General features: G+C 33.4%; 1 protein-coding gene across 3 annotated transcripts in view; it reads left to right on the top strand.

The window, feature by feature from the left end:
* LOC106617023 (translational regulator orb2) overlaps positions 1-19,013 on the top strand; it is a 72,150-nt gene that overhangs the window by 20,266 nt on the left and 32,871 nt on the right. For all 3 annotated transcript variants that reach the window (XM_070111935.1, XM_070111934.1, XM_070111936.1), the window contains exons 3-5: positions 961-1,539; positions 1,667-1,941; positions 8,763-8,821. In XM_070111935.1, coding sequence (XP_069968036.1) covers positions 1,515-1,539; positions 1,667-1,941; positions 8,763-8,821 — 359 coding nt within the window. In that variant the 5' untranslated portion in view covers positions 961-1,514. The remainder of the gene's footprint in view (positions 1-960; positions 1,540-1,666; positions 1,942-8,762; positions 8,822-19,013) is intronic.

Genomic DNA, 19,013 nt, shown 5'->3' with positions numbered 1-19,013 from the left:
AGTCTTTGTATTTGTAAAGGGTATTATAGCTTCGGTGCAACCAAAGTTAACGTTTTTTCTTGTTTTTAAATAATTTAGGTACTGTAGCCTACATTTAGGCGATAAACATCAATTATTATAAATATATATTAAATTACTTAATATTAACTTTAATATCAAATAATATTAAACTATTTAAAATTAATACAGAAAACGTAACTTACAATGAATAATAATATTTAATTTAGATTTTAAAAAGTTTAAAACAACTTTAATAGTACAAATGCAAATAAACTAAGATTCTACATACATTCGACCACATATATACCCATATAAATTAATATTTTACAGCTGTTTGAAACAACTTAGTTGCTAACACTAGCTGTAACTATAATTGCCATTCTTATAATTTGCACATACCGGTACTACTATTTTTATTTCACTTATTCATACAATTTTTCCTTTTATCTACTTCTCGGTCTTGCTGTTTTGCTGTGCTGCTGCTTTGTATAATACCACTGCTTGTACGCGAACAACAACAACATTCCCACCATGCAAATGTATGCAACAATCAACTCACTGCCAATTCAACGAACAAACAAAAATATAAATAAATCATTTGAACTGGCCAAACCACCACACACCTATATACATATGTTTGTATGCGTGTAAATATGTATGTACATATATGTGTGCACATAAATAATTATAACAATTCGGCCAATACTCACTCAACATCTATTATTCTACAAAATGTTTTGTTATCACTGCGGTTACTCAATAATGCTCATGCAAAATAACAAAAACAAAAACAATATATACATATATTTATACGAAAATTATAATTTTTTTTCTCGATGAATTGTGTATCTTTTACTCTCCCAAAACCCATCTTCATTCGTGTGCTCACCTTTCGTGTATATATATGTATATACATTTGTATGTATGTATGTTTGTGCATATGCTGCTTTCTAAATTTAGGGCATCTTGAGTAGCAGCAACAGCAGCCAGAAAAAGCACAACCACCGTCGGAACGCACGAGAGAGCAACGTGTGGGCATTTTAAATAGTCGACCGGCGCTATTGAAGTAGAACGCATTCGGTGCAGTTGATGTATTTCACTTCGCGTGCGTATAGTATGTTGGCAACAGATTTATTTTTTGTGTTAAATTAGAGTTGCGTAAAGTTTGTACCGTTTCAAAGAAATTGAAACTCAGCTGATTTGCGCACCGTTATTACCAGTGCAGACGGTCAGTTAAAGTTGGCAGTTTGAAGAGTAAATAAATTTAGCATAACTAGAAAAGTACGAAATATCATTAGAAGGTGTTAGTGTTGAGCAAGCAAATTAATTGCGTTGCAAAAACAGACAACTGTTATTCAATCTAAAGCGACGAGTTAATTCATGCTCTCTTGATTGTATCGTCGACACCGCTACAAACTGCAACAACGACGACGAGTTTAACAGCAGACACTTCGTCAAGTATCGTGACGATCGGCTAACAGCAGCAGACGCTTGGGAACGCGCACACACATAAAATGGATTCACTTAAAATTCCAAAAGGTAATACCTAAGCTGTCTAACACTCCAAACAAAAGCCTTTTAATGCCTTCATATGACTTATGTATTATGTATGTGTGGTTTATGTATTAACACATATTTCTTTGTTGTTTTTTTTTTTGCCTTGCAGGTGGAAATAGCAATGCGGCAGGTGGCGCCGGCGGCAAACCCACTGGCAGCGTACCAATCACCGTGCGATTTAATGCCGGCGATGAATGTATTGATGATATCTTTCAGTCATTTCACAATAGCAACAATAGTGGCGGCGGTGGTGCGGGCATTGTTGCCGGCGGCAATGGCAGTGTGGGTGGCAGTGCTGGTGGTGGTGGTGGTCCGAACGCCGGCGGTGGGGATTCCCTGTCGAGCAGCCCATCGCAACATCATCAGCTGCAGGCACAACAAAATGTAAGCGCCTATTGTGTATGTGTGTGTGTGTGTGTGAATGTGTGCTTTCGTAATTAAAATAATATGTATTAAAACCAATACTATACCTCCAAATGCATGTACAGGTGGTTTGCACATGCTCATCTTCGTTTGGTAGATAAATATTTTGTTGAAATAGTTTCGACGGTTCACGATCACTTACTTTTGCAATGCAGTGTATAGAAAATAATTTCTCAATCCGTATTCCCTTTGATTTTGCAGCTACGGCAAATATTGTCCCATTTTGAACGCATGTTCTCCAAATGGCCGATGCAAGCAGCTCTAAGTCGGTATATAACTTTCCTGGACCTAGTCAAGAGTCCTTTTTTCTAGTTTTATCATACTAAGGCCACATTGGCTTCATTATTTTATATAGTTCCATATGCTCTGAGTTATTTCTTCAAATTGTGTATTGCTCTCCCTTTTAATCGTTCCTAGCGAACATGGTATTATCTCTGCCACAGATATGTCTAGAGAGACTCCTGACTTGGCCATTTCTCAGTGAACTCAGATTATGAACAAGTGGAGTTGCCCTTCCAGTGTGTTTAAAGCTTTCCTACATTTGTTTGATTGTTGAAAAGAGAATGAAATTTTTTCTCTTTCAAGCTTAATAAAAGATGTATTTGAGTGTATAAAAAGTTTCGCCATTCACAATTTGATACGAAGCGGCGGCTACTGAGTCAATCCTTAGAATCACCTTTTTCAAGAAGGCCTGTACGAGCGTCGGTGTTTCTAGAAACTTGTGCTCTTTGAAGTAATCTAAACAACGGAATTTGAATCTTCATCAGACTAGCTAGTAAATTACTTTGTTTGTAACTTTACATAATTTTTCGCAAAAAGGCGGGCTTGTAAAAAATATTTTAATTATAAATATTTAATTATATTAAAAATATGAGCAGTAAATTGTTTATAAAAAAGTTGAAAAAATAATAAAAAATTCTACGTACGATTTACTTATTATAACTCTGAAGTTGTAGTTAAAATTTCAAATGGATATGTCTCATCGTCGCCAGTTTTGAAAAATATTCGTTCCGAGACAAAGCCATTTTAAGTTAAAAATCAAGTTCTTTTATGGAAAACCTATTATTTGTAGAGGGTGAGCACTGTAGTTTCGGTACAGCCGAAGTTAACATTTCTGTTAAACAAACTACGAGTATAAGCCCCCATCATGACACTACTGTGTTATCGATAATAAATTCTTTATTTGATTATTATCACTCCATAGTAAACAATTATAAATATTCCTTCAAATTCTTAGAAAGTCCACTATTTGTCGCTTTGTTTGTTTATTTGATACTTCTATTTATTGATCCATTACTTAAAGCCCTTACGACGGTAGTTTTCGTTCTGCATAAAATCGCTGGCGACCACTCGCCTGCATTTCAGTCAGTTTCAGTTGACGTTGGCATTCGTGCAAAACAAGTTCAGTGTTATTTTATATCGCGATTTCTGGCTGCCGGTTGTGCTGCTTCACTAAATATACAATCTTGCTCTTTAGTATATATACATACATATAATATATATGCATAAATATGGTCGACTTGCATACGTGCTATATCGAGTTATACAAATATGTTGAGTGAGTCATATGAGTATAATATACTATTGCTTTCAAGCATTTTTTACATTAAACACGAAATATTCTTCTGCAACGTATTTAGAAAAGAAAGATTTGACTTTTTTTATCGATCCGAAATTGCAGATTTGTGTTTTTTAAACTGAATTATTTAATTATATTATCCTATATATTCTATCGGTTCTAGAGAATTTACAATAATCCTTATCGCTTTTTAGTCGGCTATATTTATATTTGTCGAAATGAAAATTATTGGAAAGGTGTGTTCAAATTTGTGTGCTCAAAATAATATTCGCTTACACGTTTCCAATAAAAAGTTATTAGATAACAGTTCAAAGCGAAAATATAAGAAAATATAACAGATACTTCCATCAATTAGTGTTATCATCTAATTATTTATACCCTGGCAACATACTGCACAAGATTTTTGTTAGACTATCGGTTGTAAACTTAAAAACATGTGTGTGGGGTTATATAATATGGCGGTGCGATATGACCTACTTAAAAAGAATGAAAATTTAGAAAAAATGGTGTTTATTGCTCAACATAGTATCCATTTAGTTTCGTACATTTGAACCAGACTTTTATTTTAACTCGTCATTCGACTAATATTTCTGATCGGCGAGTGACCTTTCCATGTTTGGAAACAAAAAACAGTTTCATGGATCCCAATTTGGGCAATGCGATAGACTTTGGTCGTGACGATGACCTGTGTCCTGGTTTTGCCTTTTTGAGAAAAGGTGGCCCTCACATCATTATTAATATTAGATTAATAGAGCAAGGCACCTCGTTTACTCGAAGAAACATGGATGCACTAGGGCAACCTTTGTCCCTTACCGCGACAGTCAGGTCTGTGTAACCCGAACGAATTCGGATTTTAATTCTGCCAAGGACTGTCAACTTGGCAGTGTTTCTCAAAAAAATTTGATTTCCAAAAACTGACCAAATTTTTCGGTACCAGTCCAGACCTTTTTCCCCGTATTTACCGACAGAAATAATAAGCCCAAGTTCCTTTGATATCGATTTCCATCGCCTCTTTGAAAAAATAGAACTCAATGATGGTTTTGGCTCAAGTAGAGATTGAAATCACTTTGAATTTCCCACGTAATGGCGTTTTATGAGTCTAGAATGAATATTTTTTACTAGTATGAAATAGTCCTCCGCGATATGCACCTATTTCCGCGCATAATTCTAGTGCTATTTATTTACTTTTTAATTTGAATTGTATATTTTATTTCATAAAATATATTTTTATACAATAATTCAAATTCAATTAATCCTTTCTTTATTTTCTTTACTTTTGTCGCAAATATAATTTTAATTTGTTTTATTTATTTGCAAATTGCTAAGATTATTTTGGGACAGAAACATAAGTGTCTCAGGATTTATAAAAATACATAAATATGCATCCGCTACTTTGTCAAAATCTTTCCGCTCATTGGTGATGAGTAGTCTGCCATAATAGTGAACGCGTGTTGTCGAGAGCAGCTCATTTTCTCTTCCTCTTCCCCTTCATTTTATTATATTGTTTTTTGCCTTTTAAATTATATTTTATTGCCAAACAAATAAAAAATATATTTCTGTACATAAGTGTATGCTAATTTGGCACATGTGGCATCTCTTTGATAGCAGGTGTTTAACGAAGCAATTAAAATAATTGATGAGTAGTGAAATATTTTTAATTGCAAAACGATATAAATGAAATATGGTGTGTACTTTACTAAAAAAAAATTAAAGAAACACATTTCGCTTTGCTTGTCACCTATTGCTGCTGTAAAACAAATTTTAATGCGCACTCAAGAGTTATGCACATACATAAATATGTGTGTGTGTGTGCAAGTTAAACAAACATTTCGGAATGCACTAATTGTTTAACAATATATTGTGCTTGTAAATTATTAATACATGATGTACATTTGAGATTTTTTAAAATTATTTTTATAATCTAGTAAAAAACTTAATTTTTCAGTAGTTTTCGTACTGAAATATTTATACATGGTACATAAATATAAAGGGTGAGCCATATGTTGTGTCAGTATTTAGTTACTGAATAACTTTGCCAGTTACAAACTGGAAAACTTAACTCACCACAATTATCAATTGCTGTATTCGAAACAATAAATAATAAATGGGGTCGTCCCATTTTTAACTAGCGTTAGTATTAAAAACTACACATTTGGTATGAGATAATCTGTTCGAGATCTTGGACGGCCCCTAGGCAAATTTCGTGAATATATGTTGTCAAATAAAATATATATTTATACTCTCGCAACCTGTTGCTACAGAGTATAATAGTTTTGTTCACCTAACGGTTGTTTGTATCACCTAAAACTAATCGAGTTAGATATAGGGTTATATTTATATAAATGATCAGGATGAAGAGACGAGTTGAAATCCGGGTGACTGTCTGTCCGTCCGTCCGTCCGTCCGTCCGTGCAAGGTCTAACTTGAGTAAAAATTGAGATATATTTATGAAACTTGGTAGATATGTTTCTTGGTACCGTGAGACGGTTGGTATTGCAGATGGGCGTAATCGGACCACTGCCACGCCCACAAAACGCCATTAATCAAAAACAAATAACTTGCCATAACTAAGCTCCGCAATAAGATACAAGACTGTTATTTGGTACACAAGACTCACATTAGGGAGGGGCATCTGCAGTTAAAACTATTTTTAAAAAGTGGGCGTGGTCACGCCTCTAATAGGTTTAATGTGCATATCTCCTAAACCGCTAATGCTATAATAACAAAATTCACTAGAAGCAAATGTTTTTAGCACTTCTATTGACGGTGTGAAAATAGTTGAAATCGGGTGGCAACTCCGCCCACTCCCCATATAACGGTACTGTTAAAAACTACTAAAAGCGCGATAAATCAAGCACTAAACACGCCAGAGACATTAAATTTTATCTCTGAGATGGTATAAATTGGCTTTATAGAAACCGCGTTCAAAATTAGTCAGTGGGCGTGGCACAGCCCACTTTTAGGTGAAAACCCATATCTTGAGATCTGCTCAACCGATTTCAACCAAATTCGGTGCATAACGTTCTTTTCATGTTTCTATGTCATAGTGCGAAAATGGGCGAAATCGGAATACAACCACGCTTACTTCCCATGTAACACCATTTTCAATTCCATCTGATTCTTTCACTTTCCACTATGCAAATCAGGTAACAATGATTATATCGGGGTAAAACTTTGCGTGAATAATGCAATTAAAGTATGCCACCTTGCGGCCAAAAATTGTCTAAATCGAACCAAAACTGTTCAAACCCCTAAGTACTAACTATGTGGACCCCAGTGCCTATAGTTGACCTTCTACCGAAAATATCAGTCAATCCACAAAGAAATCTCAAACGAGTATACCATTTGACTTTGCGAGAGTATAAAATGTTCGGTTACATCCGAACTTAGGCCTTCCTTACTTGTTTATATATACATTTTTCTATACAAGGATTTGATTTTGATAGGTCAGCTCCTATGACAGCTATATGCTATAGTGGTGCGACCTGAACAATTGTTTCGCAGATTATACCGTTGTTTTAGACAATAATCCATGCCAAATTATGTGAAGATATATTGTCAAATATAAAAATTTTTCATACAAAGGCTATGGCAGCTACATACATGCCATGCTTTAGTGGTTCGATCTGAGCTATTTATTCGGAGAATATACCGTTACCTTAGGCAATAATCCATGCCAAATTTCGTCCAGATATCTTGTCAAATAATAAAGTTGTCCATACAAGGCCTTGATTTTGATCGGTCAGTTTATATGACAGCTATGTCCTCTAGGGCTCCAATATCGGCGGTATCGACAAATCGGCAGCTTCTTGTGGAGAAATGGATGTGTGCGAGAATTTAGATCGGTAACTCAAAACTGAGGCAGTAATTCGTGTGTATATAGCCAGACGGACATACGAACATGGCTAAATCGGCTCAGCTCGACACGTTAGTGACGAAGAAAAAAGGATAAATTTTGATTGGCACTTCATTGATCTTGTATTCAAGTCCAAGTAAGTTCTAAAGGTGCTCAATTAAATTAAAATATCTCAACTATACCATAAAAGGCAGTTAGTTAGGATTTTTAAAGAAATTGAGTGTTTAAATATCGAGATAAAATCCTCCATACCTTGTATGAAAGCCAATTTGGAAATTGAAGCTCTAAAAATTGATCATAATTGCACAGAAACTTGATATATGAAATTGTAGTTATTTTCTACTCCTAGGTTCGGAGTTTTATATAAATGGTATTCAAAATTCGAGATATTTTGAATATAACTATTTATTCTAAAAAAGTCGATTCCATATATATTGTATTCAGAGGTTTTATAAAGATACACATATAAAATAATATTTTAAACCTGAAAGTATAGAATATTTCTTTTATATTTAGTACGCAAATTTTGAAATTGTAATAAAGGGTGCCATATTATAGACATGATGAACAATTGACGCATGATAGTAACGACATTCACTATAATTATCCTAGCTCAATAACCCTTTTTTATTATAGGAAACAATAGATAATGTTCAATCGACTTATTTGTAAGTTATTACGATTAGATTTATAAGTGCAAAATAGTTTCACTGTGAAAACTGGCATTCGACGAAAAATATGTACATATTTTTTATTGGTACTAGTAATACTGGCTATAAATGCTCTTATCTTTACTGCCTGCATTTACAAATGCGTTTATATGGTACAAATACTTGTATGTCTATAATAATAGATGTTATGCGAAAGAGTTGCTACCTATCAAAAAAAAAAAAAAAAAAAAAAAAAAAGGAAACATCACGGTTTGGCGAAACTCTGTGGAATGCATTTCGAAAAGTTTTCAATTTAGACATAATTGTGAATAGCATTATGCTGGCTACATACACATACAAGTATGTATGTAGATTTAAAATAGTTTGAAATAGCAATGCCACTTTTCGCAAAATGTAAAACTGAGCAGAATACAAGTATTACTAAATTCGTGTTATAAAATATGAGTTTAAGAAATTCTTCCTGAAAGTATTCAAAGGCGCTTTAATAAAAAATATTTTGTCATTGGGTTGCTATATAAACATATACATGTACATCTAAAAATTAATAAATAGTACAATAATTTTTATATATAATATATTTTTTCATTACTTCTATATTTTTTTATTGCTTACTGTTTTTTATATATGCTTTGATTTTATTTTCTGTTCACTTATGTATTATCTTTATCCATTTCAGGTGGATGATGTAAACACAAGGAATAATTTTCTGCAAGGCAATTTCTTCAATCGTAAAAGGTATGTACTGCACAAATTTTTCTATAAATACTACATATGAATACTTGAATCAAAAATCACCCCAAAAACATTTCTACCTTCTCTTACACATAACTACTGTTGCCAGACATTTTTTTATGGGAAATCAATGCTGCGAGTCTAACCTAATCGAATGTTGGTTGCTGTGGCTATAATTCTTTTTAAGACATGGTGTAGGAAATAGTTGCAAGAATTAATCAAAAGAAAGTACTTTAAGTAGGGTTTAAAAAAGTCACAATTATTTGATTTGTTTTTATGAATTAAAATATGTTAAATTATTGAAAAAAATTATTTAGAATTATATATCACAGATTTTCATAGCACTTATATATTATTTAATTATTTTATATTAAAAAATGGGAAATATAAGTTTATAATATATTTTAATGCTCATATTATATTTTTTATAACTTTCTAAGCTATTTTTGGGATTTGGGAAACCTTTAATTTGGTTTGCATTTGTAGTAATATAAACATTCTTTATAAGTTCTAGAAAAGTGTTAGGTCAGTCTACAGCCCTCAAACTACTCTTAACGTAAAGAAAATGTTATCAAATTCCTATATTTCAAGCTTTATTAGCTATGTGAGTTTATACATAAAGTTTTATAATGATATTTTGATACAATGTGGAGGCTACTGGGCTAATCTTCCGAATAATCTCTTTCAAAAAGGCGATGGTCTCGGCGTACTCTTGTAGCCTTCGTAAAGTAATGCGCTTAAAATTTTACATGCTGGACTGAGTCTAAACTCTTCGACATTAGTGGATTGCACAGAGAAATATAATTTTTTCACTATTTTACTCATTAAATAAAGTTTTTTTAGAGACTAAAATGTAATTCAAGCCAAACAAAAAGAATTTTATTTCAACATAGATAGTCTAAAGCCCTTAAGTACGTATCAGTCCATTTTCACATCTTCTCTTTAGGCACATTTTTCACCATCAAAATCAGTGACCATTGATACAAACAGGTTGTAGTCACTTGGTTCGAAGTTTGGACTATATGGCGGATGGATATAAACATTCCAACTAAGTTAAGTGTGTGGCTTTCCGATGTCCTGATGGAACACAACTTCTATTTTATTGGCCAAAAGCTGGCCGCTTCTGAGCTAATTGCCGTAGGGGAGTAGCTCATAACAAATGATTTCCTGCCAATTTCATCAAACCGTGTGCTGTGTGCCAAACCTTCTATTTGTTGGTGTCCATCTTTTCTACGTGCTCAAAGAATGCAAAGTCCAGCGATCAAAAAACTGTCTGAAAGTTTTAGTAGGACGAAATCTCTCTCAAACGCTATATAGATGACCCGATCGCAATTATACATATACAGGTATCCCTAACACACTGAATACTATAATAAAACCATCTATTGGAAAAATAATGGATTTCTTACTATACCTAATATATATAGAAAAGTGACCAACATGCAAAATTGAAATTGTACTAAAGCACAAACATTTCAATATTATTGTGTTTCGAAAAATATTATTTGTTTACATTTGCTTGATAAGGGTTAAATGCCTTAGTGGTGGTGATTGATCATTCATAATTTGGCTTTTGTAAAATATTGTTTATTTGTGCACATTTTGATGCATATATGTACTGTATATATATTATATATCCATATATACTTGTATATGATAGATTTACATATATTGTATAAATGTGCATATATGTTTCTATTGTCATAAGAGTTTAGCGCCAATTTATGATACTGTCATAATAGCATTTGTATATATGTATAGGTACAAACCAGTATATATGTACACACATTTTATTACTTAGATAGCAGTATGTAAATGTGTGCAAGTGTTAAAGTATTAGTCTCAAGCATATGCAAGCAGTTTTATTAATTTTTTTTGTTATTTCTGTTGTTTTATGTTATTTGCTTTTGTTATTGTTTCAGTATCATAGCTGGCGTTCATGGCATTTTTGCCTCTTTTGTCACTTTACATACGCGCTTTATTGTTAATTCCACCAGCCTACCACCTCCTCCTACCATTTGGGTGGTCGGTCGGTTGGCCTGCATATTATATATGTAACGGTTGACAACGAATTTATGAATGAACACAGCCACGCTCAAGTATTGTTCTACTATTTCGCTGCGGTTGAGCGCACTGAAGAACGCCAAAAGTGTTTTTTTTTCATTCATTTGTCTTCTTTACTGGCGGAGTTGGTAGCAACAGACAGACAGACTGAAAGTAAGGTAAGCTGGCTGGTGTTTGCTTTGTTTGTCGTCAGGAGAATGAAGTGGCGACTGAAGTTGCTGCCTGCTGCCTGTCTTTGAGCAAGTGCAATGCATTGCTTTGCATTCATAGGCGCATTCCCATGCAATCGCTGACGAGCTTTTGCGCAGGCTCGCATACTACTACACTTATCTCCATATATACGAGTATGTATATGTACTTGCATGTGTGCAAAATGCATTTTCAGCTCAAGTCAAAGTCAAAGCGATACACAGGTGAAACGCTTTAAGTTATGTGACACGCTATATTGACTGCAGTGAATGACTTTTGCTTGAGACAGCAGGCTTTTTAATAACTGCTGCAGTCTGTTCTTTTTCTAACTTTTGTTTTGAACTTTTTTTTTATATTTCTCTTGACCCTAAACAGGGTATATAGGTTTACCTGGAAGTTTTTGACATCCAGAGGGAAACTTGAGAGTCTTTATAAAGTATATACGTATATAAAAGTTCAGCGTGACGAGCTGAGTCGATTTAGCCATGTATATCTGTATAAGCGCTGACGAATCTTGCAGTTTTTGAGATATCGATCTGAAATTTGGCACACGTCCTTTTCTCCCCAAGCAGTTGCTCATTTGTCGGCACCGCCGATTTTGAACCACCATAAGTAAAAATTCAAGTTCTTGTATGGAACATTTTTTTATTTACTGTCCAAGACAATGCTACAGCCTTCGAACATATTGTTCAGATCAGACCACCATATAGCATATAGCTGCCATACAAAGTGACCGTTTAAAATAAAATGCTTGTATGGAAAACATTTTTATTTGTCAAATTTTCTTTATCGAATTTAGCATAGATTATTGTCCAATCCGCGAATAAATTGTTTAGATCCGCCCGTTATAAAAGATAACATATAGTTGCCATACAAAATCTAGTTATTTTATGAAGGTTTTTTATTTGTAAAGGGTATTATAGCTTCCGTGTAGTCAAAGTTAACGTTTCTTCCTGTTTTTTTTTTTTTTTTTTTTTTTGTTTATCTTTTCACCCTTTTTAACGGTTCTGTGCACGCGCTATACTTTACACACTCAAGTACTTATCCATTCTTGCTGCACTCGTGTAGGCAAGTCGTGCGCTTGAATTGCAATTGCAATGCTCTTGCCATTAAGTGGATCTCACAGCTGCATTTGCATACAACTTTATGTCTGTGTATGCATCGAGGCATAAAATATAGACACCACACACATTTCGAACATACATGCGTACACCTAAAGCATATATAATTAAGCAACGTCGAGTTGCATGCCGACGGCTTGTCACTTTGCACCGAAAAACTAACAACAATCTACATTGTTAATGACTTTGACTGTCGTGCTGTTATCAAGTGTCTCTGCGCTGGCAGCAGCGTCTATGTGTCTACTTAATTTAGCTTAGTCGTCTAGGCTGTAGCCTGCCTACCCTTTGTTGCCAACCCGTTGCATAGTCCTGTTGCAGCGTCATTTCCACTATTACTTTAGTAGTTACTACTTATTTGCTAGTGTTGACGTTGCCGTCACTGCAAACCAAACCACTTTGTTCTTGTATTTTTACCGTTTTTTGTTATTTGTATTGGTTTTGTTAGTGCATTACTCCCAACTCTTTCGTCGGCATGTGGAACAAAAAGTCAGCTTTCTTGCACCTTTTCATTTTAAAAATTAAAAAGCGTCTGAGTATGACTTGTTTTATGCCTACTTTTCAACCCCTAGTTTCGTTGACGCGTGTCTCTTTTGCACAAACTTCGCTAGCCGATACCGCTATTGACTGATTCTTCTCCGATATTTATGTAGTTGTTGGAAAACTTCACTTGTATTCGTTGCTGTAGGCCTATACTTGTACTGTCTTGGTATTTGCATACTTTAGCCCCTTACCGCCTTTGCGCCTAAATGTATGCTTACTTTTGTTCATACTTTCTCATATATATGTATTTCTTTTGCACTTTTTGTATTTGGTTTAGATTTTTTTTTTTATTTATTTATGTTTTTGTTTTCTTTTCATATAGTTTTTGTTTCATTGCTTCCTTTTATATTCTTGCTGCAGCTTTGTTTGTGCTTCTCTGTGTCTGCTGCATTTCTATACATTGCAACCGTGCATTTCGACATGTGTTCAAATTACTTTCAGCCACATATATACATATATATGTACACACATAGCTGTAAAGTCTCTAAATTGCACTAGCTCGTTTTTTGCAAACATAATTTACACACATACATACATGCACATGTCTGTTGTTTACGCTCCATTGTTGTAGTTGTAGTTTTTTGTAAAAGGAAACATATGCGGAAGAAGTGCTCATAGCGAGTTCGAGAGGTTATTGATTCCAACATAAATTATACCCAACATACATACATATGTCATATTAATGCATTTTCATATACTGGGTGGATAAAATAGTTCTAAAAATTTTATAATTCGTTTTAGCTGCTTCAAAATTCTTAGACCTCTAAGCCAATATAAGCATGCCAACAATTAATTAAATTTTTGATATATTTGTTATATGCCTCGGCTGGGAGGGCCTTCAGTGCCCCACTTTTTGAGCGTGATTCGCTAGGTTGTTGGACAATTTCCACTTCATATTTATTGACTTACTCTAATCGACGTCGTTTTTGCAAAATATTCAAGTATTTTGCTACAAGTCTAGCACTGACACACTTCATACGCAAAACATTAACTAAAAAGTCGTTCGAAAAGAGATGTTGAGACCCTCTGCTGTCTCTCCGATATCTACACAACGACTTTCAAGTATTGTTTCTTTAACTTTCTGTTATCGTCATTAACAGAGGTGGATTGACGACTCCCATGAGGCAAGTTTTCAATGACTTCACGATCTTCACTGAAAGCTTTGTGGCACTCAAATACTGGTGTTCATACTAAAGTAGACTCCCCAAAACAGTTATGCAAATTCATTGTTCAATATTGTTTTCCATAGTAGAAATCGCCCGAAAAACTTTTCGCGTCGTATGTAAACTAGTCCGTATTAAATTTGATCAGATGACAGACTCGATGGCGGATTGAAAAAGATCAATGGTGCAAACACAATTCTATCAAATTAACGACGTTTCTAGAGTCCTAAAGTGTGAATCGATTTTTTGGAAATCCTAGTCGAAGTGTCTCGAATTTGGGAAACAATTAAAAAAAAAGTGTAGATACCATTTTATAGTTAGTACATACAAGTATGTATTGTATATGGTATATATAGCTTATATTCATGTCTATCTTAACCAAACCGCACAGAATGGCTCACCAAAGTATGTTGTGTTTTTATATGGAATTTCCCTAATGGATAGTTGCTTTATGTTAGAATAAAGGCACTAAGGCGTTATCAAGAGAAGAATAGGTCGTAGGGCTGGTCCTCGCAACAAAGATAACGCATGATCGTACTTGAACAGTTGATAACGCTGGTCCTTTGTGATTCCCAAAACTAACCAGACACTTATAGATCAATGAGATAAATTTTTCTCGAGATTTACGAGTATATTGACATACGAAATTTCAGGTTAGAGCTTTATTCTCTACGGAAACTAAACTAGGAACATTTTGGAGATATTACAGTAGTATATTCAGGCAGTGGATTACTAAAATTCTTTACTTATTATTTTATTTATTTTATCTTAAATTTTTCAAAGGCATAAAATTAGACATATGTTGCACCCTTTAAGTAAATGCAACATGCCACATCTCTACAGTATGCATACAAAGTAATGTATTAAGTAATGCCTGAACTCTCGTGTATTTATCTGCATTTTTATACTTTATATGCCGAAGTCTTTTTAAGTTTGCTTGCCTCTAAAAGCATGCAATTAAAATTTCATATAGACGCAGACAGCTTGACTGCAGACGAGCGTTCTTGTTCTATGGCTAAATGCATGAAAAGTGTGCAGCTGTCACACACAACACACATACATACATACATACATATCAATGCATAGGAGTGTGAATGAAACATCAACTCAATAGCTTCAAGTCAGTGAGTATTTACATACGCATATGCTGATATGCTTACATACACCCCTATCGGTATACTATGTTTACTTTTGAGCAGTGAAGTGGTGTTCTAACGCCTAAAAGCTTGCTTTTAATACTGAAGTTGTACACGCTTAATTGAGTAAAAATATCTTTATTGTAGCTTGATAGGTTTAAATCAACTTGTGTCAGCTTTCAAAGTCGTCTTTTTATATATTTTATATATTCTTCTAAAGCTTAAATGCCTTCTTTCGTTCTAATTGTTACAAAGTGCTTAAAATTTAATAAAAAATATTGTAACGTTTATTGCTTTCTTTCTGAAATTTATCAAAATTTAAAAATCCTTTTTTTCTAAACTTTTTTTTTTTAATTTTATATATTCCGCCGCTCAATTCTTTTTCATCTCCTCAGTCCTTTTTGGTTTTTAATCAGTTTATGTAGCGTCTCTTGCAATACCTAACCCTAACTACCGAAAATTAATGCAATTTATTTAAGCTCTCGCGCAAAATTTGCTCTTATTTCACTTTTAGCGCCTTCACGAGGGGAAATAAATAGATTGTTGGCGACAAGCGTTAAAATTGAATTATGTTGGGTTTTTTCAAGACGATGTCATTTAGCTACTTGTGGGACGTGGAAGGTACTGCAATCTAAACATTTAATTGACTGGAAAATTGAAAATGTGTCGTGGTTGATTAATTTATTTGGGGTGTAGATGCACTAGAGAGGAGAGAGAGATGAGAGAGTTTTATGAGTAAAGTTTTCGCAGAATAAATATTTTGTTTTTTAATTAACCGCTGTTAGGTGCTTATCAATTTATTTTCAAAAAAAATGTTTAGTATCTGAAATTCATTTGGAGGCTTGTCAAAAAAGTATTTTTCACGTTAAATATGAATTAAAAAGAAAAAGCTGATTTTATCAATTAAAATGAAGTCTCATCTAGAAAAGTTCATACAACCAAAACCCACTAAACTTCAGCGGTCGCTCAATTTATTTTGAGATTGAGATTGTTTGAATGCCCAGAAAGAGGCTAGAACCCCCAGAAGTTAGAGAATAAAGCTTAATATCCGATATTGTTGGCAGAGAACATTTTTTTAAATCAACTATAAAATTACATACAAGTATATCATAATAACGGACAACTGTAGACAATTTACTTACGGTTTTTTTTCTTCAAAATTTTAACGTTTATTTAAGAAAACATGTGCAATAGTACTATTGAAAGTATTACCCATCTGAAGCTATAACATTTTCGGATCTTTATGGATTTCATTCCAAAAGAGCTGCGCCGGTTTAGCGACCAAGGATGAATCAAACTAATTTTTGATACCCTGAACCGTATTTCAGTGAGAGCGTTCTGCTTTGGTCGAAAAAAATGGAAGGTAGCGTGTCCCATTAATGGTTTGGCGTGATGGATATTCGGCATTGCTGTTTTATAATTTTTAGCGTTTAGGGTGATCATAATGGAACCATTATTTTACATCGTTCAAGCAGCATTTTTGGCATGCCAAATCGTCTTTTATGTCTCTTAACTTCACTTTATATGGCTTCCAATTTCCTTGCTTTTCAATGTTAGCGGCTGATTTTACACGTTTTGAAATAGCTGCTTGAGTGACTTTCTAATATTCGAGCTCCTCGAGTGTTTGCCAATAAATTTTCCAAATCGAACGCCTATAGCATTTAGCTGCCATACAAACTGAACGATTAGAATCAAATTGGATCACGATAAATTTTTCTTGTTTTCAAGTAATTTCAGGCACACAGATCGCCATACGTATTTGAGTAAAAAAAAACTATTGTTGTTTAGGCTTCAAATGTTTAATCCTATTAATATTAATTAATATTAATTAATATATTTTTGAACTCAGATAAGCGAAAACATTATTAATTTAGGTGAAGCTTGAAGTGTTGCCTTAAGCGTATTCTTCTACTTTAAGATGAAACTCTTCTCGACCATGTCATTTAAACCAATCTGAAATCATCCTAAATACAGGCAACACTTTTTTTAACTAATGTAGTTGATGTTAACAAATTTCTTACCAACTTCTGAACTTGGGTATACTAAAAAGTATAGAGTAAAATTACATATATATTAAATATTATACTGTACATTAAGGATATAAATTGATAAGAACAAATTCGTATAAATACATATATACATATGTAAAAATATGCGAATTTGTTTTTATATAAAAATGTTTTTATTCGAGAATATATTTATATAGGATTATTAATATTTTTTCATTTTTAAAGATTTTTGACAGTATGCTTAATATTTATTTTAATATTTTCACATAACAACCTAACGCATTAGCCACAATTACCAACATTTGATGAAGAAAAGACGCCAACACAAGTAAAGCATATTTTAAACAACCCTCCTTCCGCTCAACGTTGCCAGTGCAAAACACAAAAAAAAATAATATTAAAAAAATATTTTTGATATTTTCATATTTTTTAAATAACTGTAAGTAATTTTAAGAAAAAAATTTATTGAATTGAGCTTTGCAATTTATTAATCGAATGCTTTGACTTCGATGTAATCGATATTTTAAGTTTGGGCGTTACTAATCTGTTATTCTGGGCTGTTTCCTACATATATATATATATATATTTTGTAAAAGCAACACGTTCTATACGTTTAACGTTTATAAAACACGCAATCATTTCTACTTATTGACAACTTAGTGTATTTAATTCGAAAAAAACATTTGCGGTGCAAGAAAACATAAACAAACAAACAGATATTGTGCAAATAACAGTGTGTAAACTAAAATATAACGGTATTAATAAACATTTGTAAAGTTGCAAACAACAACAAGTGCTTTTAAACGCTAAACCTACACAAAAATCCGCAAAAACATGTTACGCAACAAATTGCGTCAACATGTTGCGCCAAATCGGTACCCAATAAACCAACATGCTACTAACTGTAAATGACAAAACAACAACATAATTTGCTTTCGCCAAATATACACAGTTCATAACAACACAGCAAATGTGCCACCGCAAGGATATTGTGGACTTCGTGCAGGGTCTAAAGCGCCTCGGTTACTGCTCCGCCACAGCTTGCTCAACTTGCGCAATCCGTTAGCCGCACCAAGGAGCTACACACAACATTCTATTAAGTCTATGAATATTTTATGCGTGGCATTTGTGTTTGTATGTAATTGTTAAAAATCCATTTGTAAATACATGTTAACATGCCAATAAGTATGTGTGTGTGTATGTTGTGTTGTTGTTCTACTCTTGCAGTCAATTCTCCAGCAACAAATCACAACAAAGCCAATATTTGATGAAATATTAAATGTAAGTGTTGGGTGGACATTAAATTAGTCGCCCAACACACATGTGAATGCCAATAACAGTCAATCAATTTCTACTACAAGAATAACCAATTTGTTAGTATACGCATGCATATAGGAGTATGTACATACTAGGGTGTCCATTGCTTCGTAAGTTCATATTTTTTTGTTTTGTAAACGCCACCAGATTATTTTCAATTTAAACCGATCATTTTGCTTTTCCCATGGTTTTCTTTTGATATTCTACATGAAACAAGTAAACCTACAACTTTGAAAAAGTGATTTTTTAATTCAAAATATTCCGCTCTATAAAAAAAACGAATTGAAATTTTTCATAAAACCACTCCTTTAAAAGTTATACGCAGTTAAAGTTACGCATCAAAAGCACTGAGTTTTCACAAAAGTGCCTTGTAAATTATGTGTTGCTCATGCGCCATGGTGTACTATATGAGTAGAGTACATTTGATGCATACATTTAATTGCGCATATCTTTCAAAGAAAAGTTTTTATTGAAAAAAATTATTAAGACCATTTTTGTGGAACGGAAAATTTTGTATTAGAAGATCACTTTTTCAAAGTTGTAGGTTTATTTGCTTTGGTGATAAAATGAAAATAAAGAATTTTTTTGCATTGGCTGTTTCTTGTTAGTGCAAAAAAATCAACTTGTGAAAAAATGGACACCTTAATGCATACACA

Source organism: Bactrocera oleae, chromosome 6 (genome assembly GCF_042242935.1).
Source record: "Bactrocera oleae isolate idBacOlea1 chromosome 6, idBacOlea1, whole genome shotgun sequence".
Taxonomy (NCBI): Eukaryota; Metazoa; Arthropoda; class Insecta; order Diptera; family Tephritidae; genus Bactrocera; species Bactrocera oleae.
This window is presented reverse-complemented; position numbering and strand designations above follow the sequence as displayed.